The 26,140-nt window shown below is 42.5% G+C and overlaps 1 protein-coding gene across 2 annotated transcripts in view; it reads right to left on the bottom strand.

Moving 5' to 3' along the window:
• Positions 1-22,341, bottom strand: part of SOAT1 (sterol O-acyltransferase 1) — a 60,159-nt gene extending 37,818 nt beyond the window's left edge. Inside the window, exons 1-2 of one of the 2 annotated variants that reach the window (XM_055255727.2) lie at positions 22,090-22,341; positions 14,800-14,925 (exon numbers count right to left, since the gene is read on the bottom strand). In XM_055255727.2, the coding sequence (XP_055111702.1) occupies positions 14,800-14,917 (118 nt within the window). In that variant the 5' untranslated portion in view covers positions 14,918-14,925; positions 22,090-22,341. The remainder of the gene's footprint in view (positions 1-14,799; positions 14,926-22,089) is intronic. The other variant, XM_055255729.2, reaches the window with a different exon arrangement.
• Positions 22,342-26,140: the final 3,799 nt, after the last annotated feature.

Genomic DNA, 26,140 nt, shown 5'->3' with positions numbered 1-26,140 from the left:
TAATGAACTATCATTTTGGCAGATGAATTTTTAAAATTGGGAATTTGTATTTTCTCATTTATTCTACATGGTAATAGCTTAAGTATTTTTATTTCAGCATTGACAACTGCTATTGTATATTTTGCCTAAAAAGGAAGATTAAAAGCCATTCAAATTTATAAAAGTAATTTCCCAGAAAAAATACACTGAACAGAAATATTTACTTTGCCAAAATGAACTTTGGAGGCATATTTGGGATAATTTAAGCTTAATAACCCCTTCCCTTAAAAACAAACTATAAAAACATAAAAACAAACTCATATGCATACTGCTTTATAACCTGTTTTTTCACTTAATATATTGTAAACATTTTTCCCTGTCATTACATATTCTTCTGTATTATTTTCATTGCCCTATTACTCTGTTTTTATGGTAGAAATATAATTTAATCTTCTATTGGACATTTCTTTTCACAGTATGTCGCTTGGAAAAAAGACATGAAGAATGAGGAGATACAAAATGCATCTAATCAGAGCTCTATAAGGAGAGACAATATTTGAGGTGGCTACAGCTGAGAATTGGCCAGAACTGTTGAAAGACACAAATTCTAGGATAAAGTCAAAGAATTCCAAGCAGATAAATAATCTACTTAGTGCTGGGCATGGTGGCTCACGCCTGCAATCCCAGCACTTTGGGAAGCCAAGGCAGGTGGATCACCTGAGGTCGGGGGTTTGAGACCAGCCTGACCAACATGGAGAAACCCCGTCTCTACTAAAAATACAAAATTAGGTGGGCATGGTGGCACATGCCTGTAATCCCAGCTACTCGGGAGGCTAAGGGAGGAGAATCGCTTGAACCAGGGAGGCGGAGGTTGCAGTGAGTCGAGATCACACCATTGCACTCCAGCCTGGGCAACAAGAGTGAAACTCCATCTCAAAAGAAAAAATAATAATAATAATCTACTTGGATATATCACAGTGAAACTGTCTGACACAGGGGTTAAAAAAAACGAAAAGCACCCAGAAAGAATATCAACTACACAAGTACTGCAATTACAACGCGTGCCTGACTTAACATCAATGGAAGCCAGGAGACAGTGGAATGTCTTCAATTATCGATAGTGGCAGAGTTGATGACTGGGAAGACGGCTAGAGGTCATATAATAACAAGGGCTTTGAGGAAACTAAGAATTTTATGCAGGAAAATACTGAGCTGAAATTAGAAGATGCAAAGGACCACATAACAGAGAAATGCAATAAATCCAGACAAAAAGTGATGTTGTAAATGGCAAGGAGAACGGTGAGCAGAGGATTAATTTGAGATATTTACAAATTGGTAACTGATTAAGAAATATAAGGGAAGACAAATGTCCATTTGATTTTTCAGTAAGTTATATGAATGTATTTTTAATTTAGTTCTATGACCAGACCATGATTTCATAAATAAACTATTTCAGAAATAAATGAGACAAAAGCTTCTTTCCTTCAACTAATTCAGCTACCGTGGGGGAGGAGGATTGGTAAGGAGACTGTAAAAGATTAATTCTCACTACTTGTGCGTCCCTTCCAAAAAGAATGTCTATCCATAAATAACATGACAGCCATCATTACCAACAGGCTTTGGGACGCAGCCACTGGAAAGTGAGAAAACAGGTTTGTTCACAGAGTCTCTGAAGACCTCACTGAAAATGACAAAGTAAGTGGAAGAAAAATATATTTTAAAATGCCAATTCATTTTCCTTTACCTTCAAAATACCTCTTCATACAATATTCCAAAGAAATTCTTAACTTTCTACAATTTAAAATTTAAAAATTAGATGTTAAAAAAAGTCAAAAAAAATGCCTAAAAGCTAATATCCACTGCTTTCCTTTTTTTTTTTTTTTTTTTTTTTTAAAGACAGGTTCTCACTCTGTTGCCCAGGCTAGGGGGCAGTGGCTATGGCATGATCATAGCTCACTGTGGCCTGGAACTCCTAGGCTCAAGGGATCCTCCCGCCTCAGCCTCCCAAGTAGCTAGGACTACAGGCACATGCCACCACACTCATGTGCCACCACACCCACCTAATTTAAAAAAAAAAAAATTTGTAAAGGCAGAGCCTCGCTATGTTGCCCAGGCTGGTCTTGAACTCCTGGCCTCCAGCAATCCTCATGCCTTGGCATCTGAAATTGTTGGGATTACAAGGATGAGCCACCATCCCCACCCGCATCCAATGATTTGAAGAACTATTTACGAGCACTCAACTCAAGGCTTCTCCATGTCTAAAACACTGACCCTGAAACAATGATAAGCCAGGACTGAGGATGATGTAATTTCTGAATCATTTGCCTACCTCTAGTAACACACTAACTGCTAACACTAGGAGTCAGTTATTTGCTATCCGAAACTTAATAGAACCCCACATAAGTCCATAAGGAAAACTATTCAACATTTTTTCCCTTAAATTTCTGATTTCTAAAAAAATCAGCCTTGCAATACTTATCTTCATGAATAAATGCTATCTCTTTTAAAACCTACTATATTTAATGGGAATGTTTAAAATTTATTCCTTGACATGTCAAAAATCTTATTTTAACCAGTTTTGATGAAAATTTTTGTAAAATTATGACATGCTTTGCCACCCTAAAAAAAACACCAGACTCCAGGTGTGCTGGCTCACACCTATTATCATCCCAGCACTTTGTGAGGCTAAGACAGCAGGGTCGCTTGAAGCCAGGAGTTTGAGACCAGCCTGAGCAACAAAGCGAGACCCCCATTCTCTACAAAAAAATAAAACAAAAATGTACTTTACCCTACATAATCTTCAGGACAAGAGAGAGAGATCCATTGTTGTACTATACTATTATAGTGATACCTTTAGCAAAAACGGAAATGAGGAGTGCAATCAGGCCCCATTCAGCAGTCCTGGGGAGCTGTGCCTTTCTACCTAGGCTGCTTCCACAGTGTTCTCCCTAACAATCCTATACTTCTATTACTATAGTCAATCTACCACCAAAGTTACACAGAAGAAAAGAGACAAATAACCAGGCTTGTTAAATTGGTAACTAATTTACTCAATGTATATACTCATCCATTAAGTAAAAGCCCACTGAGGACCTAATACATGCAGGGCAAACCCTCCCTTCAGGATCTCAGGAGAAAACTACAAATAGGGAAAAGGACAATACAGAGAAGCGCTGTGGGAGAATGACGGGTGTAGGAGGCTTTTGCAGAGGAGTCAATATTTGAACTGAGTCTCAAATAATAAAGAAAAATTATGGTGAACAAATGCTAGAAATATTATTCCAGGCAAAGGAATGAAGTATGAAGACTTGTTGGATTTTTCCGAGGCCTGAGGCTCAGTCAGATGCCTCTTAATGCCATGCTCTCTTTTCTTGACAATATTGTATTTAATAGGCTTTGGCCTAAGGGAAGCTTATCTACTTACTTTCTAGGCCACTAGTTACATTCCTGATCAGTGTCATCCTATAAACATACAATGTGAGGCCAGGCGCGGTGGCTCACACCTCTAATCCCAGTACTTTGGGAGGCCGAGGCAGGCGGATCACCGGAGGTCAGGAGTTCGAGACCAGCCTGACCAACATGGGGAAACCCCGTCTCTACTAAAAATACAAAATTGGCCAGGCGTGGTGGCGCATGCCTATAATTCCAGCTACCTGGGAGGCTGAGTCAAGAGAATCGCTTGAACCTGGGACGCGGAGGTTGCGGTGAGCCAAGATCGCACCATTGTACTCCAGCCTGGGAAACAAGAGCAAAACTCGGTCTAAAAAAAAAAAAAATACATATATATATATACACACACATATATACACATAAAATGTGAATCACCATGTGTAATTTTAAAATTTTTAAGAGCCACATTAAAAAGTAAAAAGAAACGGGTGCCAGTAAGTCTCTGAAATCTGACATATCACAACTATAGTGTTTCTCAATCCAGACTAGCCACATTTCAGGTGCTCAACCAGACTATATTAAACAGTGTACTTCTAGTGGTGACCATATTGAACAATGTAATTCTAGATGAAGAGTCAGAAAGCTTTTTCCGTAACGGGCAGTATAGTCTGCAACTATGTAACAACTACTCAACTCTACTGTGGTAACATGAGAAAGCACTACAAACACAAAAGAATGAACATGGCCACGTTTCCCAACTTTGTTCTAGATGGCCAAGTTTACTGTAAATCTGGTTGGCAAATAAAATGGACAAGTACATACACATTATTTTTTATAATGTAACATAGCCATGGTGAACACTGCCAGTTGCTTCCCAAATAAGGACATGCATGTCACTGCCTTTGCCAGAAACTGATTTAAAAATGGGCCTGAGTATCAGGCAGCAAAGAGATGACCCACTCAAGCTTATTGACTAGGAAAAATTTAAAGAGGTCCTTATTGTACATGTGTGGTCAGAGTTTAAGAAAAGCAACAAGGATGGTAAGGATGATGTGGAATTCTAGGGCTAGTAATAAACATCAGGAAAGCTGTTACTATCCTGAGGCCAGAAAGGGCAAAGGGGGTAAAGGGTTAGTGGAACCCAGAGAGAACTCTTTAGAGAGAAATATTAGAAAGGAGCGATGGTTACCTACCAGGGAGAGAACCTTAGTTACAAACACACCCACCTTACTCTCTGCTCTTAGATCTCCTGAAGTTCCCCAACTGGCCAAGCCTACCAGAACCACACAGGGCATTGGAGACTACTGTTGCAGTTCTTAAGGTCAGTCTCCCAGGAAACAAAGTAGGGTAGAAAAGATTGGAGAGGCGGCCGGGCACGGTGGCTCATGCTTGTAATCCCAGCACTTTGGGAGGCCGAGGAGGGCGGATCACGAGGTCAGGAGATCGAGACCACGGTGAAACCCCGTCTCTACTAAAAATGAAAAAAATTAGCCGGGCGTGGTGGTGGGCGCCTGTAGTCCCAGCTACTCAGAGAGGCTGAGAGAGGAGAATGGCGTGAACCCGGGAGGCGGAGCTTGCAGTGAGCCGAGATTGCGCCACTGCACTCCAGCCTGGGCGACAGAGTGAGACTCCGTCTCAAAAAAAAAAAAAAAAAAAGAAAAGACTGGAGAGGCAAAAGGTAGATAGCTAGCATAACTTTTAATCTAACTCTGGCCAATGAGACATGAGAAGTCTGTTGGGGAATTTCTAGGGAAGGTTTCATCACTAAAGAGAAAGACAGGGAGAGAGACAGTTTCTCTTCTGATAGAAGTCATTGTTTTGGTTTTCCAGTTTTCTTAACCAGCACGGACTTACTAACCCTCTGTCATTATTTCTGTCTGTCCCTTATCACCACCACCAATTTCCTGGACCCACCATGCCACACGCCGACTCCAGAAATTACCTGCTATCTGCCTTCTGATTCCAAATTGCCATGCGCTACAGAAAAAGTTAGGAAAATGGGCCGATTCTAAACTGCTGCTGTCAAGCCTCAGGCAGGCCTGCAATGAAAATATGCAATCTTTGTCTCTGCCTCTTGATGAATCTCTGTGACATTCCTCACAAAAGTTAGTTCGAAACCTTTCCCACTTTCAAGTCCCAGCCCCACCAAGTAACTTTCAGTTGTTCAGTTTTGGTACCAAATCCTTAAATGTCTTCTATGTTTCTTAATTTTCGCTGTCTTTCATCCTCTTCTCCAACATTTGTGTCAGAGGAAAGAGTAGCCCATGTCTTTTTCAAGACTAACCCTTCAAACTATTATTGTCTTAATCGTTCCCTATTCAAAAAGTTCAACCCACTGAGTCAATTATATTGTCCATATTTACATTCAGAGACAATTTGTCCTTTAAAAATCATGTTTCAGAAATTATGATATGGATGTCATCAATGATACTGAAAATAAAATCTGTAGTTCTTTTACTAACACTTACTTATCAAGTATTACATATTTGTTTTTAAAAAATAAGTAATTGAACATCAAACCTATGATTTAATAATTTATTAGGTTGAGAATAAATTTTCAAGTGAATTTTTTAAAGTTACATAGTAATAGTAATAATATAATGGCAAAATAACTGAAATTTGAGAAACGATTTTTTTTTAAAAAAACAGTCCTTTTGAAGATCACTTAACCCTCATGACATGCTGCACTTTTCCTTCTAATATAAAATGTTCTGAGAAAGAAGTTTACACTTCTTATCTTTGTTTTCTTGCTAGCCAATAGTTTCCACCCATTTCTGCAACTCTTCTTTCCCTGAAGACGTTACGGCCTCCAAATTTCTAAATCCACATCCTTGTTAAACCTGTTACAAATTTTAACATATAGTCTTGCTCTGTCACCTAGGCTGGAGTGCAGTGGTACAATCCTAGCTCACTGCGACCTCTAACTCCTGGGCTCAAGCAATCCTCCCACCTCAGCCTCCTCAGTAGCTTTGGTTACAGGCACATGTTACCATGCCCACCTAATTTTTTTATATTTTTGTAAAGATGGGGTCTTGATATGTTGTCCAGACTGGTCTTGAACTCCTGATCTCAAGCAATCCTTCCACCTCAGCCTCTCAAAGTACATGGATTATAAGCGTGAGCCACCACATCTGGCCTCATTTCTATTTTTAAAATAAAGAAACTGAGATTCAAAGAAATTAAACATCTTGTACACTGTCACATGGCCGATAAGTAACTGAGCCTGAAGAAATCCATATCTTCTGACCCCTAGTCATGCAGCATTAAAAAAAAAAAAAAGGCCAGCCAACCTATGTGATTACACTCATAAAAATGACTAAGGAATACTAAGCAGTGACTAATAACCAATTTTCAAGTTGCAGTTCTTTTAACAAATGTTTTCTTCATCTACTTGTGGCAAGAACAGAATTAGCTAACATGTAGGCACTGACTAGTTTATTGCCTAGAAATTCAAACTCATTTTTAAATCCTGATTGTTTTCTAAAAAACTCTCATTGACCATGTCATTGACCATGTCTTAGAATACCTACATTTCAGCTTCACTTTGTTCTCCACAAAGCGATACAAAAGTCACTTGAAAAATCACCTTTATGTCCATAGTATGGTTAGGCTTAGGAGTATTTCTTGAAAGAGACAATCACTTTTCAATCTTAATAATAAAAGGGAAGATGATAGTAAAATCCATCTGTAATCGTCTACTGCTCCACTGACCACAAAAACTTTACAAAGTTCTCAACTACTCACGTCTGCACTACTTCAGAAAAATGGAATCTGAGCCAGAAACGTGGATTAGCATATGCTCATACAGAAACAGAGACTTAATAGATAACGTTGAAACAACTCACTAGCCATTTTGGAAAACTAAAAAATTAGACCCCAATGATGAATGCATCGCTCAAAAATAAATTTCACATGGATCAAATATTTCAATATAAAACACCACAAAGGAAAAAAAAGTCATTGTTTTCTTTTTTTCATAATTTTGGATGATTTCTAAGCAAGACAAAAAAAACCTATAAGCAGCCAGGCGTGGTGGCTCATGCCTGTAATCCCAGCACTTTGGGAGGCTGAGGTGGGTGGATCACTTGAGGTCAGCAGTTCGAGACCAGCCTGGCTGACATGGTGAAACCCTGTCTCTACTTAAAATACAAAAATTAGCGCAGCATGGTGGTACATGCCTGTAATCCCAGCTACTCAGGAGGCTGAGGCAGGAGAATCGCTTGAACTCGGGAGGCAGAGGCTGCAGTGAGCCAAGATCATGCCATTGCACTCCACTCCAGCCTGGGCAACAGAGCGAGACTCCATCTCAAAAAACAAAAACAAAAACAAAAACAAAACAACACTATAACAATTAAAAGAATATTTGATATATAAAAACAAAACATGGCAAAGCATACATACATAAGCAAAGTCAAAAGACAAATCACTAGTTAGAAAATATTCAAAGTACATAATCAAAGGATTAATTTATTTAATATAGAAAAAGCTCTTAGAAATAACAATCACCAGATAAGGAATAAAAGTGAGCAAAGGATATGAACAGGGCTTTTAAAGAAAAAAAAAACATGGTCAATAAATATGAAACAATTTCCCCACCTCACTTAAAATTCATGAGAACAAATTTATGCTATATGTATACTGTTTTTCACCCATCAAATCAGGAGTTTTAAAAGACTGGTAAGATTATTGCCAAGAGTGTGGTGAAACAGTATAGATAGGAATATAAAGTGGCATAACATTTTTTAAAGGAAATTTGATAATATCTAAATTTTAAATGCAAAAGCCCTTTGACCTAGCAATTTCACTTTTAAGAATGTATCCTGGCCAGGTGCAGTGGCTCACGCCTGGAATCCCAGCACTTTGGGAGGCTGAGGCAGGCGGCGCACTAGGTCAGGAGTTCGAGACCAGGCTGACCAACATGGTGAAACCCCGTCTCCACTAAAAATACAAAAATTAGCCAGGCATGGTGGCGGACACTTGTAATCCTAGCTACTCAGGAGGCAGAGACAGAAGAATCACCTGAACCAGGGAGGCGGAGGTTGCAGTCAGCCAAAATCGCACCACTGCACTCCAGCTTGGGCGAAAGAGTGAGACTCTGTCTCAAAAAAAAAAAAAAAAAAGAATATATCCTATAGGTATACCAGTACAAGTAAGCAATGACGTTGTTTCATGATGCTCTCTGTAGCACTGTTTGTAATACTGCAACTCTGGAAACAGCCTAAGTTTCCATCAATAACGGGCAAGTTAAATAAACCACCAAGCATCTGTACAGCAGAAATACTACAGAGGTATTTAAAAGAATTACATACACTAAATGAAAAGATATCTGAGACTTACAAAGTATATATAGAAGAAACAAACTGCAGAAGAGATCTTAAATATGATCCCACATGTAAAAAAAAAATATTACTTGAGGGAGGAAATATTACTTAATAACTTTCTATAGTGTTTGAATTTTTTCGATGAGTATATATTACTTTAAATTTAAAAAAATATATAAGCATATTTTAGCAATTTGTTTAATAAAACCAAACTTCTTTTTTTTTTGGGACAGAGTCTTATTCTGTTGCCCAGGCTGGAGTGCAGTGGCGCGGTCTCGGCTCACTGAAACCTCCGTCTCTCGGGTTCAAGCGATTCTACTGCCTCAGCCTCCTGAGTAGCTTGGATTACTGGCACCCACCACCACGTCCAGCTGATTTTTTTATTTTTAGTAGAGACAGAGTTTTATCACGTTGGTCAGGCTAGTCTCGAACTCCTGACCTCAAGCGATCTGCCCGCCTCGGCCTCCCAAAGTGCTGGGATTACAGGCATGAGCCACCGTGCCCGATCATCTGGGAACTATATTACTCAACTAGAGTAACTTTGGCTTCTTTTTCTTTTATCACCACATCTGTATCAACTGTGTAGGCTGCCTGTACATGCGAGAAGATAATTTGTCTTATTACCACTAAACTGTTACAACATCATATTATCTTGTTTTAAATCAAGAGATAATTTCTGGTAGGAATATTAGAGGATTTCATGTAGATTATAATTCTCAGTTGATATACAACAGATTATAAAAGCTACCTTAGGAACCGGGACAGAAGAGTGGACAGCACTGCCAATAAGATAATACCTTAATGAGGCCAGGCACAGTGGCTCACGCCTGTAATATCAGCACTTTGGGAGGCTGAGGCGGGCGGATCACCTGAGGTCAGGAGTTCGAGACCAGCCTGACCAACATGGAGAAACCTCACCTCTACTAAAAACACAAAATAAGCCAGGCGTGGTGGCGCATGCCTGTAATCCCAGCTACTCGGGAGGCTGAGGGAGGAGAATCGCTTGAACTTGGGAGGTGGAGGTTGTGGTGAGCTGAGATCGTGCCAATGCACTCCAGCCTGGGCAATAAGAGCAAAACTCCGTCTCAAAAAAAAAAAAAAGATAATACCTTGATGAACACAGTGCTATACACTCAGAGAAAGTGCTTTCATATTTGCTATCCTTGGCTTTGCATAAAAGGCAACCTAAGCACTGACAAGCTGTAAGATTTGTCCAAAATCATTCACACAAGTAGGTCATCAGTCAATGACAACATATACAGTAAGACTTCAAGTCCTATTTTTTTTTTTAAATCTGCAAATCTTCCAGTAGTTAAGACCATTTTTTTAAGAGATGGGGTCTCACTATGTTGCCCAGGCTGGACTCCAACTCCTAGGCTCAAACGATCCTCCCGAGCAGCTCAGACTATAGATGGAAGCCACCACATAGAACATGTTGATACAGTATTTCTGAGAACTGACATCACCTTTACAACAAAACCAGAGCCCCTATTAAGCATCTAGAATGCTACAGTAACCAAACACTGACCATTTCTTCTTGCATGTGTTTTGCTCTCCTCTTCTAGAAGCTGTAGATGTCTATTTAGTTTACCATCCTGATGAAGTCGCATCTACAACAGTCATGTCATCTGACATTCCTTCAACTACTGTAACTGTATCTATGAAATGCCTTACCTGACATTGTCATGTCGAGGATTACAAGTGGCAGCGGCAGACATCCCACATAACCCAGGTATACAATCATTTCTGACCAGCCGTCTGTTTTGGCAAACAGTGTTTTCACTCACAACTGCCAACTGCACAGATTTCTTCTTTTGGGGTATTAAAGGTGGTCTTTCTAAATCCAGAAAACCTAGTCGTCTTTCATTTAACATTAAGTATGCAAGTCACTGTTTTTAGTGCTACAGGTTTAAAGGGAGTTGACTGAAAAAGGTTGAGATGTGCTGGTTTTGAAAAGGAAATGTCTTTATTATGTCCTACTACAACAATCCTCTCTGCCTTGTCACACTAGCATTTGTGACTCCTTGAAATACTTGGTCTAGGTCAGCATATGGTGGTGCTACTTTTTTTTTTTTTTTTTTTTTGAGATGGAGTCTCACTCTGTTGCCCAGGCTGGAGTGCAGTGGCATGATCTTGGCTCACTGCAAGCTCCTCCTCCCAGGTTCACGCCATTCTCCTGCCTCAGCCTCCCGAGTAGCTGGGACCACAGGCGCCCACCACCACGCCCAATTTTTTATATTTTTGGTAGAGGCGGGGTTTCACCATGTTAGCCAGGATGGTCTTGATCTCCTGACCTCGTGATCCACCCGCCTCGGCCTCCCAAAATGCTGGGATTACAGACGTGAGCCACCACACCCGGCTTTTGGTGGTGCTACTTTTAACGCTTCTGGAACCCTCATTAACAAATACCTTCAGTGTGTGCCATTTCACAATGAATTTAACTAATTTCCACCACCTCAGCAGCAGTAAAAGAAGGAAACACTGCCCCACTCACCAAATGTATACCAATTACTGCTTGCTATTTGAACTATCTGCTTCTATGCTTCATATCAAGTCCTTTGACTTGCTTCAATGTGCATGTGTCAAATTTAGAGCCACTTTTGTCTTCCTGGGCCCACTGGAGGGTCCCCAGCAAGGGCCACTACCCACCAGCTGCCAGGGCAGTTGGCTGGGCACTGAGAGGCTGTTGGAGCCTTATCTTCTTAATTACTTCTGGCCTTTCCAATTTGCTCTATACTCCTACCCATGAAAACCAACCACAAATCCATCTGTACCACCTACCCCTCCATCCTCTCTGAAAGCAAACAAAACACCACACACACAACATTATACTGTCTTAAAGTCTTTGCAAATGTATACCTCTGTGGATTGAAAGCCCTCTCCCAGTCTTCTTATCTCAAAGGCCAAACTCAAAATCTACTTCAGTGAGACTTTCCTCCATTCTAAAGCAAGGGCTCCCCAACCCCATCGGTCTCTATTTGGTTACTATAACTCACTTAACTCCTATTTATAACAAAGGATTGTTTTATATTTGAGTATCTTATGCACACCAACTTCAAGATCCCTATTAACAAACCTGGTATCCTATCTTACATTTAGATCAAAGGTGCTTAACTGACACCAGATTATTAATCTGTTGGCCAGAAGGCTATCATCAAAAGACAGATAATAACAAGTCTTGGTGAGGATGTGGAGAAACTGGAACTCTCATACATTGCTGGTGGGAACATAAGAAGGAGTGGCTATTTTGGAAAAGTACTGCAGTTCCTCAAAAAGTTAAACATACATTTACCATGACTCAGCAACTCAGCTCTTACATATATACCCAAGAGAACTGAAAACATATATTCCATAAGCTTCTACACAAATATTCATAGCAGCAGCATTCATAATAGCCAATCATTGTAAATAACCCCCCCAAAATAAATATCAACTGAAAGATAAGCAAACTGTATCATACTTATATGATGAAATATTATTCAGCCACAAAGAAAACAATGAAGTACTGATACATACTAAAACATACTGCTCAGGAGGCTGAGGCAGGAAGATCGAGGCCAGGAGACCAAGGCAGCAATGTGCTATAATCATGCCTGTGAATAGCCCCTGCACTCCAGCCCGGACAGCAGAGCAAGATTTCGCCTCAAATCAAAAAACCAAACAAACATGCAAAACATTATGCTAAGTGCAAGCAGCCAGACACAAAGGCCACATGTTCTACGAATCCCCTTATAAGAAATGCCCAGATCAAGCAAATCCAAAGTGACAGGAAGTATATTAGTGGTTGCTAGAGGCTAAGAGAAGAGAGGAATGGGACTCCTTTCCGGGGTGATAAAAATGTTTTGGAATTAAACAGCAGTGATGGTTCTACAATCTTGTAAATATATTAGCAACCAATGAATTATAAACTTTAAAACGGTGACTTTAATGGTATGCAAACATATTACTAAAAAATTAAAAGGAATGGAGGCCTGGCATGGTGGCTCATGCCTACAATACCAGCACTTTGGGAGGTCGGGGCAACCAGATCACTTGCCAGAGTTCGAGACCAGCCTGGCCCACATGTTGAAGCCCGGACTCTTAAAATACAAAAATTAGCTGGGCGTGGTGGCACATGCCTGTGATCCCAGCTACTCGGGAGGGTGAGGCAGGAGGATCACTTGAGCCTGGGAGGTGGAGGTTGCAGTGTGCCAAGATTGCACCACTCCAGCCTAGGCGACAACGTGAGACTGTCTCGAAAAAAAAAAAAAAAAAAAAAGGGAGGGAAAAAGGAAGAGAAGGGGATGGGGGAAAAGGGAAGAAACAAAGGAGGAGGAAAAGGGGAAGAAAAAGGAGAAAAAGGGCTGGGCATGGTGGCTCACGCCTATAATCCCAGCACTTTGGGAGGCTAAGGTTGGTGGATTACCTGAGGTCAAAAGTTCGAGACCAGCCCTGACCAACATAGTGAAACACCGTCTCTACTAAAAATACAAAGTTATCTGCGCGTTGTGATGCATGCTTGTAATCCCAGCTACTTGGGAGGCTGAAGCAGGAGAATGGCTTGAACCCAGGAGGCAGAGGTTGCAGTGAGCCGATATTGCATTACTGCACTCCACTGTGGGCAACAAGAGCAAAACTGTCTCAAAAAAAAGAAAAAGGAGAGAAAGAAAGGGTACCTAGACCAGGCTGGGCACGGTGGCTCAGGCCCATAATCCCAGAACTTTGGGATTACTCCCAAAGCACTTACTCCCCAAGGTGAATAAATGTTACAATATGTGAAGAAAGATTTTCAAATTAGCATTACTTACATTAAACCAAAGAGGTTGTTATACTTCTTGATTTAAGCTAACCAATTCAATTTTTAACACTGGCACTAAAACCTGGATTGACTAAAACAATGAACTAGGACAACAAAGAACAATGAAAATACATAGAAATTAGAAGAAGTTAGAATCTTTTTAAAAACTTGGGACGTAAAGAGAATGATCATATACAGTGACAAAGTTTCAATTAAAATAACCTTTTCTGTCCCAAGAACTGGAAGGAACAAACAAGCATGAAGTTTTTAATGTGTGAGAATGCAGGCAAGGGAAACAAGCTGGGTTCTCACCAAGTCCCTAAATCATGGAAGGAGAATTCTCCCCAGTATTGGCTCATCCTCCTTTGCATAAATTTCACATTTTATATCACACTAAAACTAGCCCATATGCAATATAAATGTCATATATAGCTAACTAAGAGCCTATCAATAAACCTCATTATGCCAACTCAAGCAGCAATATTTACATTCCTAGTGGGATCCAGCTGTTGATATTTAAGTTTAATTAAATTTCGGTAGGAAAAACAAAACTGTTTCTTTATGAAAAGAGATGAAACGCCAAAGACAAACCGTTTCAGAAGGTTCCACACCTATTTGTTAACTAAACAATCCTCAAATTTCAAATCCTTGTTGAAATCAAACCTTTACAAATGTCACTGCAAAAATAAATATCCTGATGCAATAGATGACATCAATTAGAGTTGTGTTTACAAGTCTATCATTCATAATCATAAACCTTGACCTTAACAACAAAGAACTATCGTATTCCTCTTTGTAGTCAGGCATTAAGCAAACGTGGATACAAGAACTAATAAAGCTCCCTAACTAATCCCCTCCCAAGATTTATAGCTCAGTACTGAACTGGGTTAGGCACCCTGCTAATTACTCACATTTTACTCATTATATCTATTATGAGAGTAGTTAACTGTAAGAATATTACACTGTGATAAATCTAATTATGCGTATGATTTTAGAGGTTTTGTCATTCACTTAACTTGGAGCTCCATAATGGCAAACAAATCCGTACTGATCACTGCTATAGCCCCAGCATCCAGCGGGGGACCTCAGCAATTATTGGTAGGTTAGGTGACTGAATGAATGGTCTCTAAAACACAGCACATACCAATAGATGTCCACTGAATTAATTAACAAGAAAGGACTTATTTTCTAATTGCTTTGTTACTAGACATATAAAACTCTATCAATACCCATTTACAATAAAGAATTAAAGAGATGGCAATACTTATTCTATAACACTGTATTTGTTCTCTATTTCACTAATTCACCTAAAAAAAAAAAATTAAGCCTCACCATTACTAGGTGTCTCTAGGGACTCCTTTGCAGGGTTTCTCTGGTCTTCATCTTCCTCAGGATTTTCCCTGGACTTTGACAGCCGGTTTCTTAGAGACATTTTCTCTTCACCCACCATTGTATTGTCTAGGAAAGAAGGTGTAAAAAGCTTTTGTATTAGTCCATTTTCACACTGCTATAAAGACACTACTTGAGACTGGGTAATTTATAAAGGAAAGAGGTTTAACTATCTCACAGTTCCACATGGCTGGAAAGGCCTCAGGAAACTTACAATCATGGCAGAAGACCAAGGGGAGGCAAGGCATGTCTTATGTGGTGGCGGGAGAGACAGGGCAAGGAAGTGCCACATTTAAAACCATCAGCTCTCAGGAGAACTCCCTCACTATCACGGGAACAGCATGGGGAAACTGCCCCCATGATCCAATCACCTCCCACCAGATCCCCCCCTGACACGTGGCGATTACAGTTCGAGATGAGATTTGTGTGGGGACACAGAGGCAAACTATATCAGCTTTGAACTAAGCATCTGGCTTACGTGAATTTCACAATACCACTATATTTAGGAGAGGTGAAATTTGATGATATATTCTCTTCCTTTTGCATTAATCATCTCAAAGCATTTTCTAGGTATAAGATACTCAAGATAACAAATTTGAAGAAATCAGGTCCTATAAAATAATTTGACTGGTTTCGAAGCCCCTTTTTAAACATAGACCCCACTCTTAAAGAACAATTTAGTTGAACAAAGCATTAAGTATGTAAAAGAAAATAAGGATTAAACAGTAATGGGTAACTACAAAGATGCCACAAGGTGGAGTATGATTTAGAAACAAAGTCAATGGTAAAAACAATACCTTAAGTTCAGAGACAGCAGAGATTAGCAGAAGATGTAAAGGTTTCACAGAAAAGGTATTTTAGACAGTCTTGAAGGATCAGAACTGTGCATTCCATGTGCAAGAAAGGATTAAAACAAGGACCTTATAAGCCCTGTTCAGGGAACCATGATGGAATTGAACTACAACAAAAACAAGTTTTTGTTAAGTATCTACTAAGGGCAAGGACCCTGCCAGGTGCTTTAAGTTTTCTCATTTAATATTCATAACAATTCTGAAAAAAATTACCCTCAGTTTTCACACGAGAAAACAATGATTTAAAGTAGTTACTATCAGTGTCCTCCACCCATGTACCAGGAATACACCTGCAGTTGAACAAGTTGAGTTGATAGGAACGCACACCACAGCCCCAGGTACTAGAATCTGCTTTTCTTCTCATTACAGTAACTTGCCCAAGACCACACAGCTAACGACAGAGCCAGATTTGAACTGGCATTCGTTGGATCCAAACTACAAAGACCACTAAATACTGGGGGGAAAAAGTTGGTAATGGAGAAACATGATGAGAGAAAAGACTAGAAAGGAGGACAGGAGTCAAACTATAAAGGCCTAAGAAATTAGAAGTTTTTCAGGAAGGCAGTGGTGAGACACTTTAAGCATGAAAAAACATGATCAAAGATCAGTATCAAGATAGCACAAGGTTTACTCTAAAGCCACGTTTCACTAGCTGGGCATGGTGGCATGCAGCTGTAGTCCCAGCTACTTGGGAGGCTCAAGCGGGAGGATCACTTGAACCCAGGAGTTTTGAGTCTGGCATGCGCAACACAGCAAGACCACATCTCAAAATTATGTATTTATTTATTTATTTATTTATTGAGAAGGAGTATCGCCTTGCCCAGGCTGGAGTGCAATGGCGCAATCTCGGCTCACTGCAACCTCCGCCTCCTGGGTTCAGGCGATTCTCCTGCCTCAGCCTCCTGAGTAGCTGAGATTACAGGTGCCTGCCACCACACGTGGCTAATTTTTGTATTTTAGTAGAGACAGGGTTTCACCATGTTGGTCTTGCTGGTCTCGAACTTCTGACTTCAAATTATCCACCCGCCTCGGCCTCCCAAAGTGCTGGGATTACACGCATGAGCCACCGCACCCGGCCAAAACAACAATTTTAAATAAAAAGTAAAGCAGTGTTTCACTATGTGATAAAGTTTTCAAGAGTCTAAAGCAAGAAGAAAACAACTGTAAAATACTCATTACATTATTTTAAACCTACATATATTTAAATTCCGAGACTACAGTCTTTCTTAATTTTTATATTAACATATCCTTTTCTGTATAAAAGGATGAAATATAGTACATGGTGGGTTTAGTTGTTTTTCAACTATCACAGCTTGGCAAAGTAAAAATCTGACAAATCTAGATCAGCTTTCTTCTAATTATTTCTGAAATCAAACAAATGAAACAATTGTGGAACAGCAGATGAATATATCAAGTAGAAATGTTATGATATCATAAGATCTAATCAAGAGGAACTTAAGGGAAAAGTCAGGGCTAACTAATCAGCCCAACTTACAATGGTCCAATTCTGTGTAAAAGTGACAGAGGAAGCCACAAGAGCATCTATCTCTTCATCAGAAATGATGAGAGAAGTGAGAACTGAAAACTAAACTTTGAGGGACGGCCTCTAAGTAGAAGAAATCAGGGAAGAAAAAGAAAGATGCAAAAGGAACCAAGATGTTTCAGTAAGAGAGGAATTTTACAAGGAATAATGCGTTTTGTTTTTTTTTTCTGGTCAGATGAACAGAGACTTTTTTTTTCTGGCCAGATGATGGGGAATTTAAAGTAGATACTCTTTTAAAGAGCATATAGCAAAAGTTTAAAGCATAAAAGACAGCAAAATGAAGCCGGGTGTGGTGGCTCACGCCTGTAATCCCAGCACTTTGGGAGGCTGAGGTGAGCAGATCATGAAGTCAGGAGATTGAGACCATCCTGGCTAATACAGTGAAACCCTGTCTCTACTAAAAATACAAAAAAAAAAAAAAAATTAGCCAGGTGTGGTGGTGGGCGCCTGTAGTCCCAGCTACTTGGGAGGCTGAGGCAGGAGAATGGCATGAACCCAGGAGGCGGAGCTTGCAGTGAGCTAAGATCACGCCACTGCACTCCAGCCTGGGCGACAGAGCAAGACTCCGTCTCAAAAAAAAAAAAAAAGACAGCAAAATGATTAAAAAATAAATGCCAGATTAAAGTTTATTACCCAAGCCCTACGAAACAGTATAGCACAGTGCAATATTTCTCTTTTTTTTTTTTTTTTTGAGACAGAGTCTTGCTCTGTCGCCCAGGCTGGAGTGCAGTGGCGCAATCTCGGCTCACTGCAAGCTCCACCTCCCAGGTTCACGCCATTCTCCTGCCTCAGCCTCCCGAGTAGCTGGGACTACAGGCGCCTGCCACCATGCCCGGCTAATTTTTTGTATTTTTTGTAGAGACGGGGTTTCACTGTGGTCTCGATCTCCTGACCTCGTGATCCGCCCGCCTCGGCCTCCCAAAGTGCTGGGATTACAAGCGTGAGCCACCACCGCGCCTGGCCAATATTTCTCAAAGTAAAATAATAACAGCTGATTTTTTTTTTAGTGCTTATGTGTTTTACATGTATTATTTTCTTCTCAATAGAATCAAGACAGATACTATTGTTATTTCCCAAATATTCTTTGGCCACCATGCATCCCATATACTCTTCCCTGTCTATAGAAAGCTATTTCTCCTCTGCCCTTTCTTTATATAGCTAACTCCTACTCAAGCCTTCAAAGAATCACAGCCGCAGCAGTAATAGAATTAATACCAACAGTTCTGATTTAATGAGCACCTATAATGTACCTCCAGGCACTGTGCTGCTAAACTTTTTACATTACATTTAATCTTTACAACCTTAGATAAGTATTATCCTCATTTTACAGATGAGTTTAGGGAAGTGATTTAACTTGTCCCAAATCATATAATTCTCCAACAGCAGAACTAGAATTCAAAACAAAGACTAACAGATTCTATAACCTGCCCTCTAATTGCTAGACTGCTTCCAACTCACACCCTCTGAAGTTTCCTTTACCACCACCTCTCATCTCACCCTCTCTGTGGTCCCACTACACTGAGCATCCTGTCACATGTTACATTGTCCTATAATCAGAGAGCAATACTCTCTGTCTCTTATATTAGGCTTAAGTTCTCAAAGATAGGGATTACATAGTATTTTCTGTAAGTCTCCCTCAAATCTAGTGTGGAGTACCTGGAGTACAACAGGCAGGCATTAAGAGAGAAAGCAAATATATCAGTTAATATGTAACCAATTATTCTAAGCACAACATAGTCCCCAACTTATGATGGTTCAATTCAAAATTTTTCAACTTTATGATGGTGCAAAAGCAACATGCATTCCGTGGAAATCATATTTTGAGTACTCATACAACTATTTGTTTTTCACTTTCAGTGTAGTATTCAATAAATTACATGAGATAATGAACACTTTATTGTAAAATAGTCTGTGTTCAATAATTTTGCCCAACTGTAGGCTAATATTAAGTGTTTGGAGCATATTTAAGGTACACTAGGCTAAAAATACCCAAAAAAAATTTAGCCAGGTGTGGCAGCAAGCACCTGTAATCCTATCTACTCAGGAGGCTGAGGCAGGAAAATCGCTTGAACCCAGGAGGCGAAGGTTGCAGTGAGCACAGGTCGCACCACTGCACTCCAGCCCGGACAACAGAGTGAGACCCTGTCTCCAAAAGAAGAAATATAAAAAGGGGGTCCTTGGTAATAAGATGAGGAACCATCAAGCTACTCTAGAGGAAACCTTACATCAAAAGCTAAAACAGGGCCGGGCATGGTGGATTACACCTGTAATCCCAGCACTTTGGGAGGCCGAGGTGGGCGGATCACGAGGTCAGAAGATCAAGACCATCCTGGCTAGCCCAGCATGGTGAAACCTCGTCTCTACTAAAAATACAAAAAATTAGCCAGGTGTGGTGGCAGGCACCTGTAGTCCCAGCTACTCGGGAGGCTGAGGCAGAAGAATTGCTTGAACCCAGAGATGGAGGTTGCAGTGAACCTTGATCACGCCATTGCACTCAAGATAAGTTAGATAAGTCACTTCACAACTTAAACCCCTTCAAACATCGTAAGTCCTTACCATGATCTAGTAACTCCTGCATTGCCTGCCACTCACCACCACCCACTTAAACACCATCAATCTTTTTTTTTTTTTTTGAGACAGAGTTTCGCTCTTGTTGGTCAGACTGGAGTACAATGGTATGATCTCAGCTCACCGCAACCTCCGCCTCCTGGGTTTAAGCGATTCTCCTGCCTCGGCCTCCCGAGCAGCTGGGATTACAGGCCACCACACCCAGCTAATTTTGTATTTTTAGTAGAGATGGGGTTTCCCCATGTTGGTCAGGGTGGTCTCGAACTCCCAATCTCAGGTGATCCACCTGCCTCGGCCTCCCAAAGTGCTGGGATTACAGGCGTGAGCCACTGCACCCGGCATTTTTTTTTTTTTGAGACGGAGTCATGCCATGTTGCAGGCTGGAGTGCAGTGGCATGATCTTGGCTCTCTCATTTTCTCTACTCATTACTTTGGCCTTCCACTGTTTCTTAAACAAGCACACTGGCTCACACCTGTAATCCCAGCACTTTGGGAGGCCAAGGAGGGTGGATCACAAGGTCAGGAGTTCTAGACCAGCCTGGCCAAGATGATGAAACCCCGTCTCTACTAAAAATACAAAAAATTAGCCAGGGGTGGTGGCAGGTGCCTGTAATCCCAGCTAGTCGGGAGGCCGAGGCAGAGAATTGCTTGAACCCAGGAGGCGGAGGATGCGGTGAGCCAAGATCGTGCCACTGCACTCCAGCCTGGGTGACAGAGCTAGACTCTGTCTCAAAAAAAAGAAAGAAAGGAAAAGAAAAGGAGGACAGGACATGGGATATTTCACAATTGGGGGACATTAATAGCTATGATTTGATTACATGCACAGTTTTAGGAGGAAGGAAGGATTGCTTAATGGGGATGGGGTGATTTCCAGAGGAAGTGATATGTAGGCTGATATCTGATGCAGGTATAAGAGTTGGAGGGAGGGAGAGAATACAGCGTTAGAGGTGGAGGAAACTCCTAAAAGCCAAGAGACAGGAAAGAAAATGAAGCTTTCCAGTAACAAAAATAGAGCCAGTGTGGCACGAACCTGGAAAGCCAGAAGGAAAGTGGGCCAAATGAACCAGAGATAGAAAGAGTGTGCTCACTCAGTAGGTCTTTATCCTAAAAGATTGCGAAACCACAGATGGGTTCTAAGCATGTGATTCACTAAAACACGTGCATTTCTAAACGGTAATTCAATGCCACAGAGCTCCTTCCAAAACCCATTCTCACACCCAGACAACGCACAGACTTCCTTAACAAGTCATTCACTGACACCGCCCAACTTTTAAAAAGAAAAAAAAAAAAAGCTTCAAATTGAACTCTACTTCAAGGAAGAGGAAACCAAGTATACTGAAAAAAAAGAAAAAAGTGGTTTAAACAGGTGGCAGCCACTTAAATATTAAAAAGTGACCAACAGGCCAGGCGGTGGCTCACGCCTGTAATCTCAGCACTTTGGGAGGCCGAAGCCAGAAGATCACTTGAGGTCAGGAGTTCGAGACCAGCCTGGTCCAACATGGTGAAACCCCGTCTCTACTAAAACTACAAAAATTACCTGGGCGTGGTGGCGCACGCCTGTAATCTCAGCTACTCGGTAGTCTGGGGCAGGAGAATCGCTTGAACCCGGGAGGCAGAGGTTGCAGTGAGCCGAGATTGTGCCACTGCACTCCAGCCTTGCGACAGAGCGAGACTCCGTCCCAAACAAAAAAAAAGTGACCAACGAACTTAACCTAAATATAAATACAGAGAATAAAGTGTATATAGTTGTTTCTCACTTACAAATAACCTTTCAATATACATATTATTTAAATTACATGACCATTAACACTTAGGGAAAACAGAAACTTACCTACATCCTAATATTTTAGAATAAAACATGAGCTTGCTAATGCCATCCTTCTCTTCACACATTTTCTCTAAATCATTAGAAGGCCGACTTCCTGAGTGCATTTTTGGTTTCGCTTTTTAAAGAATAAAACGTCTTCTAATTCCTAACTTTCTTTACTACTGACTTGAGAGATGCCACGAGATTTGGGGAACACCAAACCAGCGTGCAGGGTTTAAAAGGCTGCCCGTGACCCGTGAGCCTGACGGTAACTTTCCCGCCCTCCCCTCCCCTCCCCTCCCCTCCCCAACTCCCCTGCAGTAGACCAGCCTCGCCTTCCCCGCAGCACAGCCCAAGACAAGGCCGGGCCGGAGCTGCTGCCGCCACCGCTTCTCCCTTCCCCGCGGGCTGAGGCCGGTGGACCCAAGCGGGAGCGAAGAGAGGCGCGGGAGCACCACCGTTACCTGAGGCCCGCGCCCGGCAGCAGGCACTTCGGCCAAGTGAGCAGAGCCGCGAAGCGGTCACAGAACAGCCAGCAGGAAGGTCGGCCAAGGGAAGCTCTCCTGGCGCCCAGGGCCCGCAACGTCGCCTGCTGAGCGGCAGAGAAGATAAAGCGCCGGACAGCCCGGCCCCTACGCCCCCAGCCTCCGAGCTCCGCTGCGTCACGCGCAGGGCCAGCTCCGGCTGAGCATCCTATTGGTGGTCCCGATGTTGCCAGGCTCCGCCCACATCCCCGCCCCTTCCCGGGAGCGCGGGTCCCCGGCGCCAGTGCTCTCAGGCTGGCCCTGGCAACCCGCCAAGGAAACTTCTCACCTGGACATCATGACACCAGCGACAACATCTTGCTTGACACTTCCACCCCAGCGGTAGAATGTGCAGCCAAAACGGGACTGCGACAACTCCCTGCAAGTCCGAAACGGCACCCTGCGTGGTAGCATGGAGCTGCGGGGGCATTTGGCTCCTGGGCCGACTGGAAGAAGCCGCTTCTGGAGCTGTGGATCATTGCAGTTTGAACTGACCATCCAGGAACAACGTAGAACTAGCCAGAAGCAAGAATCGCTGGCTTATCTGCACACCAAGATTCGTGCCTTTATCAGGAGATTCCTTACGCTTTGAAAACCAGCGTCCTTCAGCAACATTCAAACTAGATAAGGGGACAAAACCTGCACCAAATAATAAAACACACCAAACAATGGAAGAACTAACTAATATTTAAGGGCCCTTGAGGCCGGGCGCGGTGGCTCACGCCTGTAATCCCAACACTTTGGGAGGCCGAGGTGGCTGGGTCACCTGAGGTTAGGATCGAAACCAGCCTGACCAACACGGTGAAACCACGTCTCTACTAAATACAAAAAATTAGATGGGCGTGGTGGCGCGCGCCTGTAATCCCAGCTATTCGGGAGGCTGAGGCAGGAGGATTGCTTGAACCTGGAAGCCAGAGGTTGCAGTGAGCCTAGATTGTGCCATTGCACTCCAGCCTGGGCAATAAGAGCGAAACTCCTTCTCAAAAAAAGTTTTAAAAATAAAATAAACAAAGGGCCCTTGTGTCTTCATAATCAAAAGAAGAATGATGCAGAGAGATTTGGGACAGAGATTAAATACAACAGTTAATCGCTTGGAATTTGTGAAGGCAGAGGTGTAGGTGAATTCAGGGTAAAGGTAGGTGAAAAGGCAACGATGAGAGGAGCAGAGACTGAAGAGTCACACTCACAGCCTGCAAACTAATACCAGCTAGCCTGGCCTGACTAATCGCTTCTTCCCCACTCCTCTCCAGGACAAAAATCCCTGAACAAATAGATGAGGTTTAGCAGAACTGACTACTCTCTGTGGTCCTTTAAACAAAGTGGGTTTGTACACGTTCCCTTGGCCACCCAGCAGGCTGCACTGTTCCCTGAAAGCAGAACTGGCCCTCAGCGTCCAGTCGAGTTTAGTACTGGCTGTCATTGGCAGATCTGCTCCGTTTGGCCTCTTCTACAACTGTGATTGCCACGTGTGCCAACTAGTTGGTGACAGGGTCTGGTAGACCCCCAGCTGCTTCCCCTCCCCACTCCCACTAGTTATAGAGCAGTAGGAACATAGGGACTCATTTCTATTGGGTCTCTGTTGGCCACCTTCTATAAACACCAAGATGACTGGCCTTTTCACTGTTTGATTCATTCATTCAAAAAATATTGATAGTATTCTTGGTGCTAGAAATACAGTGGTGAATAAACAGAGGAAGCACCTGTACTTAGAGGCTTATGTTCTGCAGGACTAGGTATGAAAGGAAACAAACAGGTGGCTCAAGCCTATAATCCCAGCACTTTGGGAGGCTGAGGCAGGAGGATCACTTTGAGGCCAGGAGTCCAAGACCAGCCTGAGCAACATAGTGAGACTCCCTCTCTACAGAATTTAAAAAACAACAACAACAATGACAACAAAATTTGCTGGGAATTGTGGCAGGCTCCTATGGTCCTAGCTACTCGGGAGGCTGAGATGAGAGGATTGCTTGTGGTGGGGGGTGGGGGTGAGGGACAGAGGATGCAGTGAGCCAAAAAATCATGCCACTGCACTGCAGCCTGGTCGACAGAGTGGGACTCTGTCTCAAACAACAAAAGCTTATGTTTCTAATGAAGAACATAAATAATAAAATGAATAGATTAGATAATCACTGGCAGTGATAAGTATTGAGCAGAAAACAAAACACAATGGTCAGGGAAGGACTTTCTGAGGAGACAGTTTAGGAGCTAAGACCTAAATGACAAGAAGGAGCCAGCCAAGCCAACCATGGGGAGGAAGAACATTCTAGACAGAGGATAATGGGTGTGAAGGCCCCGATGCTGAACCGTGGCTGATGCTGAAGCGTGGCTGTTTGAGGAACAGGCCAGGAGGCTTGAGCATGTTAAATAGGGGTTTGAAGTTGAGTTTGGAGCATTAAGCAGGAACCTAACCACATTGTTTGGATTTATCTGTTAAGTGCAAAGGCAAGATAATGAAGGGTTTGGGTTTTTGTTGTTTTGAGATGGGGTCTCACTCTGTCGCCCAGGCTGGAGTGCAGTGGTGCAATCAGGGCTCACTGCATCCTCTACCTCCCCAGGCTCATTAAGTCATCTTCCCACCTCAGCCTCCCAAGTAGCTGGGACTACAGGCGGGCACCACCACACCGGACTAATTTTTTTTTTTTTTGAGACGGAGTCTTGCTCTTTCACCCAGGCTGGAGTGCAATGGCGCGATCTCGGCTCACTGCAGGCTCCGCCCCCCGGGGTTCACGCCATTCTCCTGCCTCAGCCTCCCGCGTAGCTGGGACTACAGGCGCCCGCCACCTCGCTCGGCTAATTTTTTGTATTTTTAGTAGAGACGGGGTTTCACCGTGTTAGCCAGGATGGTCTCGATCTCCTGACCTCGTGATCCGCCCGCCTCGGCCTCCCAAAGTGCTGGGATTACAGGCGTGAGCCACCGCGCCCGGCAACTGGACTAATTTTTGTATTTTTTGTAGAGACGGGGTTTCACTGTGTTGCCCAGGCTGGTCCTGAACTCCTGGGCTCAAGTGATCCTTCTGCCTCAGCCTCGCAAACTGCTGGGATTACAGGCATGAGCCACTGTGCCCGGCCATTGGTTTGTTTATTTTTTTTTAAATCAACCTATTTTATAGAGAATGACTTGAAGGGAGCAGAAATGGAACAAAAAGGAGCTGAAGAACAATACAAAGTTGTTGGGCAAGTTCAGGGGGTAGATGGTGGTGCCTGGACTAGGCTGGTTGGTGTGGAAATAGAAATTGAAAGAGCTCAGGAAGCCGGGCGCGGTGGCTCACGCTTGTAATCCCAGCACTTTGGGAGGCCGAGGTGGGCGGATCACGAGGTCAGGAGATCGAGACCACGGTGAAACCCCGTCTCTACTGAAAAATACAAAAAATTAGCCGGGCGTGGTGGCGGGCGCCTGTAGTCCCAGCTACTCGGAGAGGCTGAGGCAGGAGAATGGCGTGAACCCGGGAGGCGGAGCTTGCAGTGAGCCGAGATTGCGCCACTGCACTCCAGCCTGGGCGACAGAACGAGACTCTGTCTCAAAAAAAAAAAAAAAAAAAAAAGAGCTCAGGATGTTTTCCCGAGGTGCAGGTGTGAAGAAAGGTAGTAAACAAGATGACTCCCAGGTTGTTTCCTTAAGCAATTGAGAGGATGGTGATACCATTTACTGCAAGGGCAAAGATGATATATGATTGGAGGGACTCCAAAGCCTCTGCTCAGACTCCAAGCCTCTCCCACCACTGCACTGAAAATCTCACATTACTCGGTCCTTGGAAATCAAGGTTTGGTTAAATGCAAGTGTTGACTTCATCATATTAAAAAAAAAAAAACAGGTGTACAGAACTTGTATAGTTGCTAGTGCTTAGAAGATGAATAAGACTGTCTATTGGAGACACTAATAGGTATAAGCCATTTCAAAACAATGAGATATGTGTTACAATAAAAGGATGTTAAAGGCCGGGCGTGGTGGCTCACACCTGTAATCTCAGCACTTTAGGAGGCCAAGGTGGGCGGA

Source organism: Symphalangus syndactylus, chromosome 12, assembly GCF_028878055.3.
Source record: "Symphalangus syndactylus isolate Jambi chromosome 12, NHGRI_mSymSyn1-v2.1_pri, whole genome shotgun sequence".
Lineage (NCBI taxonomy): Eukaryota > Metazoa > Chordata > Mammalia > Primates > Hylobatidae > Symphalangus > Symphalangus syndactylus.
The sequence above is the reverse complement of the archived record's forward strand: the minus strand, read 5'-3'. Positions and strand labels throughout refer to the sequence as shown.